At 38.8% G+C, this 13,759-nt stretch overlaps 1 protein-coding gene across 1 annotated transcript; it reads right to left on the bottom strand.

The window, feature by feature from the left end:
* Positions 1-1,615: 1,615 nt before the first annotated feature.
* sgpp2 (sphingosine-1-phosphate phosphatase 2) lies at positions 1,616-12,193 on the bottom strand. The gene is made up of 5 exons (XM_052110313.1): positions 11,479-12,193; positions 9,907-10,068; positions 8,366-8,545; positions 5,577-5,666; positions 1,616-3,338 (listed from the first exon to the last, which is right to left on the bottom strand). Exons 1-5 carry the CDS (start codon positions 11,731-11,733, stop codon positions 2,769-2,771), a joined length of 1,257 nt encoding a protein of 418 aa, XP_051966273.1. The 5' UTR covers positions 11,734-12,193; the 3' UTR covers positions 1,616-2,768.
* Positions 12,194-13,759: the final 1,566 nt, after the last annotated feature.

Genomic DNA, 13,759 nt, shown 5'->3' with positions numbered 1-13,759 from the left:
GTTAAGCGCGGTTTTCTTCTGTTGTCAGAATTTTTGAAAGAGCTGATTTTTGGTAGTTATTAGTATATTGGCATGCATGTAAACACACTACTATCATGCAAAGCAAAGTCGTTGCATGCAAATTTATTTTAGGCTGTTATACCTATTAAACCAAGGGGCCTGTTTACAGGTTAAACAAGCCAAAATGTGTGTGTGGGTTGAGATGGCAAATGTGAAAACGTTTCTGGTTGAAAATGTTATCGGATATGTCAGAGCAACAGGGGTTGGCTCCACCTGATTTCATACACACTGCCAGATTATCATTATTTAAAAAAAACTTTTGATGTTAAATATTTGATATTAGTTTTGTAGGCTAATAATAATAATAATAATAATAATAATAATAATATATATATATATATATATATATATATATATATATATATATATATATATATATATATATATATATATACTGTACATAGAATATTGTAATTCACTTATGAAACCATTTTTTTTTATTTGATGAGTTGGACTGGACAGTGAATGTAAAAGCGGCCAACAAAAGTGTAACATATTGTGAAGTTGGTTGAGGGTTGGTTGTCTAGAGCTGGAATCTGACTGGTGACTTTGAATGATGATAAAATCAACCCGATCTCATGAAAATTCATACATATTTTATAAGTTGGCTATTTCGTACCATTTCGTCACGCGCAAATGCCCGGATGAGTAATGCGGAAGTATAAGCGCGAGTTCCCGCGCGCGAGGCATTAAAGACATGCTTATTAATATTATGCACTTACCCAAACCCCTTATCTAAACTTAACCAATCAGTAGAGTGTGTAAACATGATAGGAAGCTGCTGTGTGACAGAAGCAAGTAATTGTCGCATATTAGATGTAGCCTAAATGATATCCAGAGAGGTCATTGGCTGTAGTGACAGTTATACGATATCATACGAATTAGCCAAATTTCGGAAAGTCGTACGAATCCTAACGATTTAAAATATTAAATAGTTTTGATTCGTTTAACATTTTTGGTCACTGCATAATTCCCATATAATCGGTCTTTAATTTTTGTGTGTGAAAGGATTGTTTGTGTGTGTGCGCTGACTTTGTGGCTATATGAGAGGCGTGCTTGTGGTTTTTGTAGTGTTTATAGATATTGAGGATTCATAAAGAACTGTTAAACCCTTTCAAACCTTCAACAACAAACCCTCCTCAACAAACCAACACAGTAAAACTTCAAAACAAACAGATGGAGAAATAGAGGGGACATTTTTTTTCTCAGGGCTGATTTTTATTGTTTATTCATTCCCTTCACACTGTCTGCAATGGGCTCATAAACACGTCATGAATCTTGTGCCGAACTCGAGCAGCTCAAAGAACAAAATCTGCTTTTTAGTAGTTTTAATAAATATCAAGTTTAGAACCACATGGTGAAATACAAAACACTTAACAGAGATGGTAGTCGTAGCACTTTAGGTGAGACATACTGCAGTATGTTAGTCAAAATTATAACATCATTAAAGCATCGCTTGTGATGATGTTGAAAGTCCAAATTGCAAAACAATTTCCCAGACACAAACTCCGTCTCAGCTCAGTCTAAAATAGTCCCCCGCCCCATGTCAGTGATTAGCAACAATATTGATTTTGATGCATTTTAATTTTTTGTGCAGTGTCAGATTTAAAAAAAAAAAAAAAAAAAAAAAACTCACTCAGGACCGTAGAGGACAAAAATGTTAGCATAAAAAAAACTGCTATAAAAATATTAGATATTAATATTATTTTCCACTTTCACTGACTTAGATTTTATCCAACATCAGTCCTGATCATAACTACCAAATATTAATTCATTTTCAGGACTATAATCTTTTAAATGCCAGTTTGTTTACATAATGCCACTGTTTGTTTTTTAAACACACACACACACATTTCTCAATATACACATACAAAACACTCTGATATCCATACCAACCATACAATTGTCCTATTCAATTGTCCTGCAGTGCTCTATAATACAACAAACAGAAAATAGGGAAAAAGCATGTATTTGCTCCATAGGCTAAACATAAGAAAAATGGCGCCATCTGGTGGAAAATATAAAAAAAAAATAATTTTGAAGCCAGGGCTCCAGAATGAAAGCATAATATCATAGAATTCATGATTTTAGGCTTTAATGGCACTGGGATCAAATATTGTAGTTTTAATGACTTCAATGGGGACATTTTTGTCCTTAAGGTCCTGAGTGCAACTATTTTGTGTACACCATGTATTATAGATGTTTTATAGGAACTGAATTTGAAATATCAAAATTCCCCCAAAAATACACACCTTTGGCAAAAGTTATGCCATTGGCATTAACACAGCAAAAATGATAAAAAAAAAACAAAAATGTCCCGAAGGTCGCACAAAAATTAAACAACTTCATAGCTCTAAAATTACACAAGTTTTAGCAGAAGTATTAATGTTAGTGCTTTTATCAAATTATAACCTTTCAAAACGCTGTTTCTGGTGGAGAAAAACTGCATTCTGGTGTATGTAAACCTTGTGAAATCAATGCATTTTCAAGCATTTTCTAAGCTCAGCTGTCTCAAGATCAATGTAAACAGCATTCCCAAAATTACATTTTCAAACTGATTTAAATTTGGTGTGCTTACAGTGCTAGGTTTTACAAATTCTGTTTAGTGCTACAATTTAAAGCTAAACAGGTTTATGAAATGGAATTCCCTTCAAACGATGAGACAGTGCAAGTAACATGTCTGTAAACAGATTTCTGTCTCAGTGAAATTAGACAGAAATCCTATTTCCCAAATCCCACAGTCCCATCATTACAAACACTCGGTTCACTATGATACTATTGACCAGTCCGATGGCTGTGTACGTGCAGAACTTGTATGGCACTTCGATCTCTTTCCTCCTGCAAGCTTGGACATCACTCGCAGACACTCCGTAAACCCAGCAGAACACCCGCAGGCTCGCCCATCGCACTGTCTGTCGGGTCAATACCAGAAATCCCACCCCAATCAGGAACCGTGCGACACCAAGACCAAAGGCCACATGGGTCAGAGGTGGCAGGGTCACTGGAAGAGGTCCGGACAGGTCAAAGGTCAGGCCCAATCTCTCATTCACCCAGTAACCGACTGAGCAGCCCGCCCCGACTCCCAAAATAATGGTGGTGTCCCCCCGTGTGGTGCTGTAATGGTCTAACTCTGGGTAATTGTAACACAGGAAGAGGGGCACAACCAACGCCACTACAGGGGAGAATGGGCTGTGAAGCTGCAGGAAGTCAAAGGTTCCCCAGTAAGGGTATGATACAGCCATGATGAAGGCTGAAATTAAAGCTCCGCAGATCACATCCTGACAGGAGGAAACATAAATTAGAGATATTCAGTGTTGTTTCCTGTCATTTGCATTAAACATAATTTAATAATCCATTACAGTGCTTCAATAGCTTAAGTATTTTGTGTAGTCATACTGTCAGCACAATCAATTTTACAGAATAACTGCATCATAATGAAATATGTGCATTTAATCAAATGCCAATTTAATCATAAAAAATATATTTTTTATGTTTTCTGAAGAAAACGTTAGTGGTGCTTTCCCATGCAAAACTAGCCACTATGTTGCTAGTGTGTTCTTGGTGGTTGTTAGGGGGTTGCTTTCTGGTTGCTAGGGTGTTCAGGGTGGTTGCCAAGGTTTAGCTATGTGGGTGCAGACTGGTTTCTAGGGTGTACCAGTTTTTGCCACGGTGTTGCTATGCAGTTTCTAGGGTGTTCTGGGTTGTTGCCAGGGTGTTGCTATGCAGTTACTCAGAGGTTTCTATGCAGTTGTCAAGTGGTTGCTAGGGTGTTCTGGGTGGTTGCCAGTGGTTTGTTTTGCAGTTGCCATGCAGATAAGTTGTTGCTAAGTGGTTGCTAGTGTGTTCTGGTTGGTTGCCAGGATATTTCTAGGGTGTTGTTATGCGGTTGCTGGGGTGTTCTGGATGGCTGCTAGGTTGTTTTGCTATGTGGTTGTTATACAATCACTAGGGTGTTCTGGGTGGTTGCCAGGGTATTGTTATGCAGTTGCTATGGTACTTCGGGGTGGTTGCTAGAGTGTTCTGGGTGTTTGCCAGGTTGTTTTGCTATGCGGTTGTTATGCACTTACCAGGGTGGTTTGTGGTGGTTGCCAGGGTGCTGTTATGCAGTTAATATGCAGTTAAGTGGTTCCTACGGTATTCTAGGTGGTTACCAGGGTGTTATGCAGTTAAATGTTTGCTACGTGTTTGCTAGGTTACTCTGGGTGGTTGCCAGGGAGCTGCTGTGCTGTTACTGAGTGATTGCTAGAGTGTTTTGTGTGGTTTCCAGGGTGTTGCTATGCTGTTTCCAAGCAGCTGTTAGGGTGTTCTGGGTGGTTGCCAGGGTGTTGTTATGCAGTTGATATGCATTTATGTTGTTGCTAAGTGGTTGCTAGGGTCTTCTGGTGGCTGCCAGGTTGTTTTGCTATGCGGTTGCTTTGTGGTCACTAGGGCATTTTAAGGTGGTTGCTAGGGTGTTCTAGGTTTTTGCTATGCAGTTGTTATGTGGTTTCTAGGGTGATTTGTGGCAGTTGCCAGGGTGTCATTATGCAATTGATTTGAAGTTAAGTGGTTGCTAATGTATTCTGTGTGGTTGCCCGGGTGTTGCCATGCAGTTGTTATGCGGTTGCAAGGGTGTTGCTGTGTGGTTGCTAAGTGGTTTCTAGAGTGTTCTGTCTGGTTGCTAGGCTGTTGCTATGCAGTTGTTAAGTTGTTACTTTGTTAGGGTGTTCTGGATGGTTGCTATGTGGTTGTTATGAGGTTGAAATGGTGTTGCTGTTCGGTTGCTAAGTGGTTGCTAGGATGTTTTGGATGGTTGCTAGAAATTTGGGGTGGCTGCCAGGGTTTTGCTCTGTGGTTGCCGAGTGGTTGCAAGGTGCTTCTGGGTTGTTGCTAGGGTGTTGCTATGCAGTTTCTAGGGTATTCTAGATAGTTATCTGGGTGTTGCTTTGCAGGTACTCAGTGGTTGCTAGGGTGTTCTGTGTGGTTGCCAGGGTGTTGGCATGCTGTTGCTTTTCAGTTGTGGTTGCTAAACGGTTGCTAGGGTGTTGCTATGTTGTTGCTAGTGTATCCTGGGTGGTTGTTAGGTGATTACTTACTGGCCCAAGTCAAAAAAGCCCAGCACCAATCTCTATGATATTCTAGTCTTGTAAGTCTGTTGGATGTTTTCACCCAATTTATCATCTGCTAGTCTAATGTGCTAAGCCTTAAAGTTCAGGAAAGCAAATTTCATGCATTATGTTCGGTTATAAATGAACAATGTGGGATATGTTATGCATCAAAGTTTATATACTTATGATTAGAGGTTTGTTAAAATTAGTAATATACAATACGTTTGCCTTATCAGGTGCCACTAAAACTGTGCTGCATTAAAGGAACTAGAGGTAAAATATATGGAAACCAGCCAGGCTACATGAATTATACAGCAGTATAAATGTTTTATATCAAATGCAAAAGTGCATGTTGCTTTTAAAGCATCTCGCTCTCTCTTTTTGACCTGTCTACACACACATTTCACAGACACACTCATCCAGACTTACCAGAGCAGAGTGCATGCCGGTATAAAGACGACTCAGACATACCAGTGTAGACAGAACCACGGCCACAATCAATCCCAATTCGAAGTAGAACTAATGCATACACAAAGAAAAACACCTTTAAAGGAACAGTTCACCCAAACATTTTGCAATCATTTCCTCACCCTCATGTCATTCAAAAGTTGAATGACTTTCTGTCTTATGTAGAAAGCAAAAGGAGGCCAAATTTAAAGACGCATCGCAATAGGTTTCACATCAATGAGGATCGGTCATAGATCCAATGATGTTTAATGCCATCTAATAAACCTGTCAAAACTGATGCAATGTGTCTCAAAGTCATATTTGAATGCAAATGAGACATGAGAGCTATGGAAAAATGGAAAGGATTTTCAGTGAATAACAACTGAAATTGTGGTCCATTCCTCACATAAAGCTATCGTATGTCTTCAGAACACATGGAATATTGTGCACAAGTTGCATGGACTACTATTATGATCCTTTATGGTGCTTTTTTATCTGTTTTGGTACTCGACAGCCCTAATCCCTTGGACAAAATTCCCCAGAACTTTCTGCAAAATCACTCTTTTTTGTGTTCCAAGGAAAAGAGAAAGTCATACGGCTTTGAAACACCATAAAAGTGTCTAAACAATTCCTATAAAATCACTTATATAGCATGAAATCCACTGTCTTTTATATATCAAAACATCCTCTCATCCATCTTCCCTCATTGTCACATCCTATTTCTCTCCATGAGGAAGTCTCGATGTCATAGTCTCCATCCACTCTGTCTGGCAGCTTGACATATAGCTGTTCTTTAAACAATATGTCTTTCTATCCTATCTCCTCCCTGGCATCCTCCTCTTTCTCCCCTGACATGGTATCTTCCCTCAGGTTTTATTCATGACTCTGTTAATCACTGACTACATTGGAAGAGTCTTTACGTATTCATGAAGGTGCCCCGCCCCCTCTTTTCTGTCTTGTCCTTTCCGTCTCCCTTTCTCTGTCCATCTCTCCCTATCCTCTCCTCTCTCTCTTTCTTTGGGTCAACTGGAGGTCTTTCAAATGAAGGAAATGAAGGATGTTTCCTGAATGAGCTCAATGATTCTGGCACAAAGCTCATGTATAATTGAGTATAATGTTGTTGTTTTTTTCACTGTTTAAAAACCTAAATCTCACACATGGGCTGTCTGGTAATCCTTTATGCACAAAGAATCTTTGGGTAATATCTCAGACTTCAAAACAGTTCCAATCCTTACCGAGAACAGAATGAATTTTATGGGGCTGATTGAAACTGAAACTGCCTGTATAATCTATCAACAGGAATAGACTATCAAGGAAAGCAATGCAACTTTATAATCCACTTATAAAGTTTTACAATGCTTATTATATCAGTACTACTGTGTGACCTGTACTAAAATATCAGAACAAATTAGCTTTGAAGGAGCACAGATCGAAGTTCATTTAAGTTTTGGATTGACCCAATATCTGGGGACCGCACCAAATGCAATATATATCTGTCATGAATCCAAGTGTTGGCTGATATCTGTTTCCATGTAACACAACAGGAGACATTTTGAAGAGTCATTACACAGCTATTTTGTGGGCTGCAGAGGTTTTGTGGCAATATCTACAACCAGACTGCTTAGAGACCTGGGAATTAAGGGCCAGAGCCAGCGTTCGGCAATCAGAGCTGTGTCGGAGGCGGCAGAAGGCAGCAGTCAGTGGCTCTGGATCAAGAGGAGAGACCCCAGCTGGGCCCCGAAGTGAGAGGGCCAGGAGGTATGCGGTCAACAATGCTTGACTCAGGGAGGAGGACGCCCCTGCCATGCATAGTCCCATGGGATGTTGGCTATCAACAACAAGGCAACTCCTATGACTAATTGGGAATGGGACGCAAGCATAGGATTGATCACCCTGTCGCTGGCCGCCTTTGGGGAGGGTGTATAGTGTGAAAGGCCGAAACACCCTAGGAACCAAAGGTACACTACTGACGATGCGCTCCCCAAATTTCACCAGGCTCACTGTTCATGAACTCTTGGAAGTGCTTGCACAAGGATAGTAACATCTCATCCTGTGTTCTTGGAATCTTTGCAGCTATTAACACAGTTACTATGTTTGTCAAGCACCAAAAAGGACTAAAAAAGTAAAGTATTTCATACACTCCAAAAATGATTTGGCCTATGTTTAAGACTTGCGCATATCAATTTCATAACAAAATGTCATCTAATTGAACTGTGTGCTTTTTAACAAAAGTAAAGTTTTGTTTTAACATTTTGTTAAAGATTATTTAAATTTTAAATTTTGCGATGAAATTGAAATGTGTAAATCTTAAAAAAATTATATATGTTTTAGTGCATGTCTAATGTGGTATATTAAAAGTCTTTTGAAGGTATTTGGAAGCTTTGAAGTCATACAACATTCCAGTTCAATGGTGTGGAATTAAGATTGAGGCCACATCCACACTAATGCAATTATGTTTAAAACCTCCGTTTTCAGTTTTCTAACATCATCGTTTTCCAAAATATGCAGTACTTCGATTAAAACGCTTTGATTTTGGTGGAAGAAAGCACAGTTCTAGAGTGGATGAGAGACGTAAACGTAGTGAAATTAATGCTTGTTCAAATGAAAGTTTAAACAGAGAATTAACTTATTGAGAGTTCATTATATTGCCACATAGAAGATGTGTGGGCGGACCTTGGGCTGACGGATGGAGCCAGATAGCCCCGCCTCAGCAAGTGATTCAAAAGCCCACATTCAAAAACGTTTTTGAATATTGTGTGTGTGTGTCTGACCTTCACTCTCTCCTGAGCACTGAGAAGTAATGTAAAGGAGATGGCTGTTGCTGCCATGGCATGTGTGGACGGCATTCCGTACTCTGCATCCACGCGCGTCTCCAGTTTGACCACAGGAGGAGCTGAAGGACGAGGCAGCTTTAAAATATCCTTCATTACCTGCCCAATATACATCACCACCTACAGAGAGAAAATAGTCTAATTAAAAAATGTGATTCATTGAATGTTCGAACGAATGAATAAATTCCATACAAGTTACATTTGCTATTTGAGGTTCTGTTGCTGTTGAAACTAGATGTAAACGTGGAAATAAATAGCATTAAAAGGAATATTTCAGGTTCAATACAAGTTAAGCTCAATCGACAGCATTTGTGGTATAATGATAATAACCAAAAAAATTATTTTGACTTGCTCCTTTTCTTAAAAAAAAAAAGCAAAAATCAGAGTTACAGTGAAGCACTTACAATGGAAGTGAATGAGGGCCAATCGGTAAACATTAAAATACTCACGGTTTCAAAAGTATAGCCACAAGACATAAACAATATGTGTGTTAACATGCTTCTAGTGTGATAAAATCGCTTACTAACCTTTTCTGTGTTAAGTTATTTCCAATTTTACAACTTCGTTGCTATGACGACATAATGCTGTAAACACTATAACCGCAAAACGATGATTTAAACTTACATAAATCAAATTTATGTAAGTGATTTTATAAACTTATATGATTAACATATCTGCCTTTAACCCCTCCAAAAATTGGGCCCATTCACTTCCATTGTAAGTGCCTCACTGTGACACCCATTTTGGCTTTTTTTAAAGAAAAGGAGGGAAGGGGGGCCTGGGTAGCTCAGCAAGAAAAATACGCTGACTATCACACCTGGAGTCACAAGTTCGAATCCAGGGCATGCTGAGTGACTCCAGTCAGGCTTCCTAAGCAACCAATTGTCCCGGTTGCTAGGGAGGTAGGGACACGTTGGGTTAACCTCCTCGTGGTCGCTATAATATGGTTCTCGCTCTTGGCAGGGCACGTGGTGAGTTGTGCGTAGATGCCGCGGAGAATAGAGGGAAGCCTCCACACGCTCTAGTGCTCTGAGGTAACGCAGATAAGACGTGCGGATTGATGGTCTCAGACACGGAGGCAACTGAGATTTGTCACTACGCCACCACGAGGACTTAGAGCGCATTGGGAATTGGGCATGCCAAATTGGAGAGAAAATAGGAAGAAAAAAGAATCAACATTTTGCCACAAATGCTGTTGATTGAGCTTAAATTGTATTGAACCTGGAATATATCATTAAGTTAACTAAGATCTCAAATAGATACACACGCAAGAGACAGAGTTTAAAGGAGAAAGTCATGCTAGTTTTATATCAACCCAATTCCTGCACGATAACAAATGTTTATCTTAAAAAAAAAAAATCGTTGTTTGTATAAAAATAGTAATTTAAATAAATACTTAGTTAAATTTGACCTAATTGTCCAGTGCTTTAGGTATCATCAAGGCACGTGCACATGTGTGTGAGAGTCTCTCAGCCACTCACAGCCCAGACGTTGACGAGGCGTCTGCACAGGAACGGGTCGAGGTTCCAGTGGATGCAGGGCAGGAAGGTGATGTAGAAGACTTCATGTCCCAGAGTGGCTGACGACACAAACAGAAAATAGAAAAGCCAGTTCTTCACCTCATAATGAGGCCCAGGATGCTCCTGTACACAGAGATGTCCATGAATAAACTGCTTTACTGTACCAAAACACTTAAAAACGAGAATTACATTAAGTTCTTTGTTAAAAGTCTTTTGAAAGTGAAAAGATAATTATAATTTCTATTTTTTAATGTTTATGTCGACTTTCCCCAGTTCTTCTTTTTAACAAATCTGCGATAACAGCAAAACAGCGATCTCAAACTTGCTGTGTATTGACAACCGGAAAAAAAACAACATTTGTTTTCTTTTCACTGTTTACAGAGAATAACACGGTCACAGAGACAGGTGCAATATTTAATTGCACCCATTTAATTGATATTTTTCAGGGAATAGGTATATTTTATGCTTGCCATAAAGAAATTGCTTGCAGCACCTTTAAAGGGATAGTTCACCAGAAAAATTACAATTCTCTCATCATTTACTCTCTCTCATGCCATCCCAGATGTGTACGACTTTCTAAGAAGATTCTAAGATGTATATCTCGGCTCTGAAGGTCCATACAATGCTTGCAAATGGGGGCCAGAACTTTAAATCTTCAAAAAGCATATAAAGGCAGCATAAAAGTAATCCATATCCATTGTTTACATCCATAGCTACACAAGTAGGTGTAGGTGAGAACAGATACATTTTTGAGTCGTTTTTAAATTATTATTAATATAAATCTCCACCATCACTTTCACTTCCACATTCTTCTTTGTGCCTATGGCCACCTACTGGTCGGGCTAGTCGAAGGTGGAGATTTCTAGTATAAAAGATCTTAAATATTTATTTGTTTTTTTTTTTGTTTTTTTACCCACACCTGTTATATCGCTTCAGAAGAAATTGATTCTTACTTTCTGGAGATCATGCTGCCTTTATGTGCTTTTTGAATATTCAAAGTTCTGGTCACCAATCACTTGCATTGTGAGGACCAACAGAGCTGAAAAAAAATCGTAATTTTTGCTCGGCAGAAGGAAGAAAGTCAGACACATCTGGGATGGCATGAGAGTGAGCAAATGATGAGAGAATTTTCATTTTTGGGTGTACTATCCCTTTAAGAGTAAAGTTTTGTTACAAAGACATTTGTAACTACTTGAATGCAGATAAACTAATATGATAAGCATTATATAAGGATGTTTGCTAATGTCATCATTTTAAGTTGTTATAAATATTATGATTGGGATTTTAATAAAGAAGTGATCTGACAGCATATACGGTCATTGTATTAGACACAAACATTAGTTTTGAAAACAGGTTTTTATGTATCCAAGTGATGAGACATCAAACTTTGCTTCTTGAACGTTTGACCGTCATCTCAACCAACCAGAGGAACGAGAAAATCCTGTCATTGTGCTCTATGTGCTTCTGTATTGAAAATGACTTTTCAGTAAAGTTACTTGAATGAAGGATCTCTTTTAAATCAGCTTTACTTACTCCGACTTTGTTGTCATATTGTGAACTGATGCATTTATAGTTGAAGTTACTGTCCTGTGCGCGTGACATCCCGTTCCTCATTTGCTGCGCTTTGCGCCGGTGAATCTTGACCAAACCGTCCACATCGGAACCATTCGCGTTTACGAGTCCGTTTTGAGTAACATACGAGGATGCCTCTCTCGGAATCAGGCCACAACATCGCTGGAAAGCGGCCACCAGCTCGGGGCTGTTCAGGTACGCGATGACCCCCCACATGGCCGCGCGCTGTTTGAGCTCTGGGGCCGCGCGCTTCCGCACCCAGCCCAACCCACGCGCACAGGTGTGTACCGCTGCAGGTGACAAGAGTGTGAACGCGTGTGCTTTGTTGCCCGGGCCGGGTGCTGACGTATGGGCTTTTCTCTGTTTTTGATTGGCTGACACATTCACCTAGGGAACAGAACCTGCTTACTGTTTAACAGCAGAGTCTGTCCCAAGTCTATCATAATCCTCATGTTGTTGAGAATGATTTCATTTATGATTTATGTGTGAATAATCAATACTAATGATTTCAAAATGAACCTACCATAAGATTGAACTTCTCATAAGATTATTTTTACATATCCCTCTGACCAATATGCTCCTCAAAGCTGTTATTAATAACCTGTTATTATTGAAAGTTCAACTCAAAATGTAACTTATCCAGTATAGTAGGGGAAGATGCCCCTATTAAGAACAATGTTAGTTTGCTACATTTTTACATATGTTTAGCATGCACAGGACGATGATGCATCGGCTATTCCCAGGGGAAATAAAAATAATCATTTGGTAATTGAATTGTCATAGCACAACATTGAAAATCATGAAAGGTGCAGTCTTACCTCTACCCGAGGGAAGAAGCCCCCCAAGGTAAACTTGTCCCAGCTGTCATCTGATTATCCCAGAATGCATAAAATACTTCTGATATAATTCTTTATAATGTATTTTTGTCACTTAATGTACAAAATCAAATATTGTAATTATGTAGCCTTTTTTTTGTTTTTTAATTGAATGGATGCATGCAATGCAATTAATTCAGATTGAACTCCACTCAAGTGAAGATGTTTGAGATATGCATCTTACCTCAGTGGTCTAACTTTTACTAATCTAAATAGGCCTAAATTGACACATATCTCCCATTAGAAAAGCACTTTTATTTTCCAACATCATAGAAAAATCACAGATCACTAGTTCTCTGTGACACAAAATTACATCAATTCACCTCACAAATGTTCGGATGCAAATCTCACAAATGTTGTTCAGGTGAACCATGAATCATGATTCCCAAAAATTAAAATTCTCTCATCATTTACTCACCCTCATGACATCCCAGATGTGTATGACAATCTTTCTTCTGCTGAACACAAATATTTTTAGTCAAATATCTCAGCTCTGTTGGTCCATACAATGCAAGTAAATGGTGGCCAGAACTTTGAAGGTCCAAAAAACCACATAAAGGCAGCATACAAGTAATTCATATGACTCCGATGGTTTAATCCATGTCTTCAGAAGTGATATGATAGGTGTGGATGCAAAACAGATCAATATTTAAGTCTAAATAAATTTATATCAATTCTCCTCCCTGCCCAGTAGGTGGCGATATGCACAAAGAATGTGAATCATGAAAATTAAAGAGCAATTAAGAGAGAAGAGTGCTTAGGAGGGCTATAAAGTGGAGAATTTATAGTAAAAAATGACTTCTCACATCAATTCAGATGACATGGATTTACCCACTGGAGTTGTATATCGATTACTTTTATGCTGCATTTAAGTGTTTTTTGGAGCTTCAAAGTTCTGGTCACCATTCATACATTGTATGGACCTACAGAGCGGAGATATTTTTCTAAAAATCCTAATTTGTGTTCTGCAGAAGAAGAAAAGTCATGCACATGAGGGTGAGTAAATGATGAGAGAATTTTCATTTTTGGGTGAACTGTCCCTTTAAGAGAGGAGTACTAGCATTCAATAAATGTGATAAAATGAGATTTTGTGCGATATATATAGTCAAGAGAAAAAGGTAAGTTGCTTTTGAGGTCAACAAACACCAGCAGTAACTACAATAAATTAACAACAAATTAAAATAGCCATCTGATACAGTGTTTAATGTTTAGGCTATAATTAGAGCTCATAAGATTAAAAAGAGTTTATCATTTATTACATGAAAGGCATATTATTAAGGGGCTTGAGCACTATGTGAATGAACTTGAAATCGTCACCTCCTACGTTTCTGGGAAACTAGTTTCTATGACGACGACGGTGAGAGACG

Source organism: Xyrauchen texanus, chromosome 38 (assembly GCF_025860055.1).
Source record: "Xyrauchen texanus isolate HMW12.3.18 chromosome 38, RBS_HiC_50CHRs, whole genome shotgun sequence".
Lineage (NCBI taxonomy): Eukaryota > Metazoa > Chordata > Actinopteri > Cypriniformes > Catostomidae > Xyrauchen > Xyrauchen texanus.
This window is presented reverse-complemented; position numbering and strand designations above follow the sequence as displayed.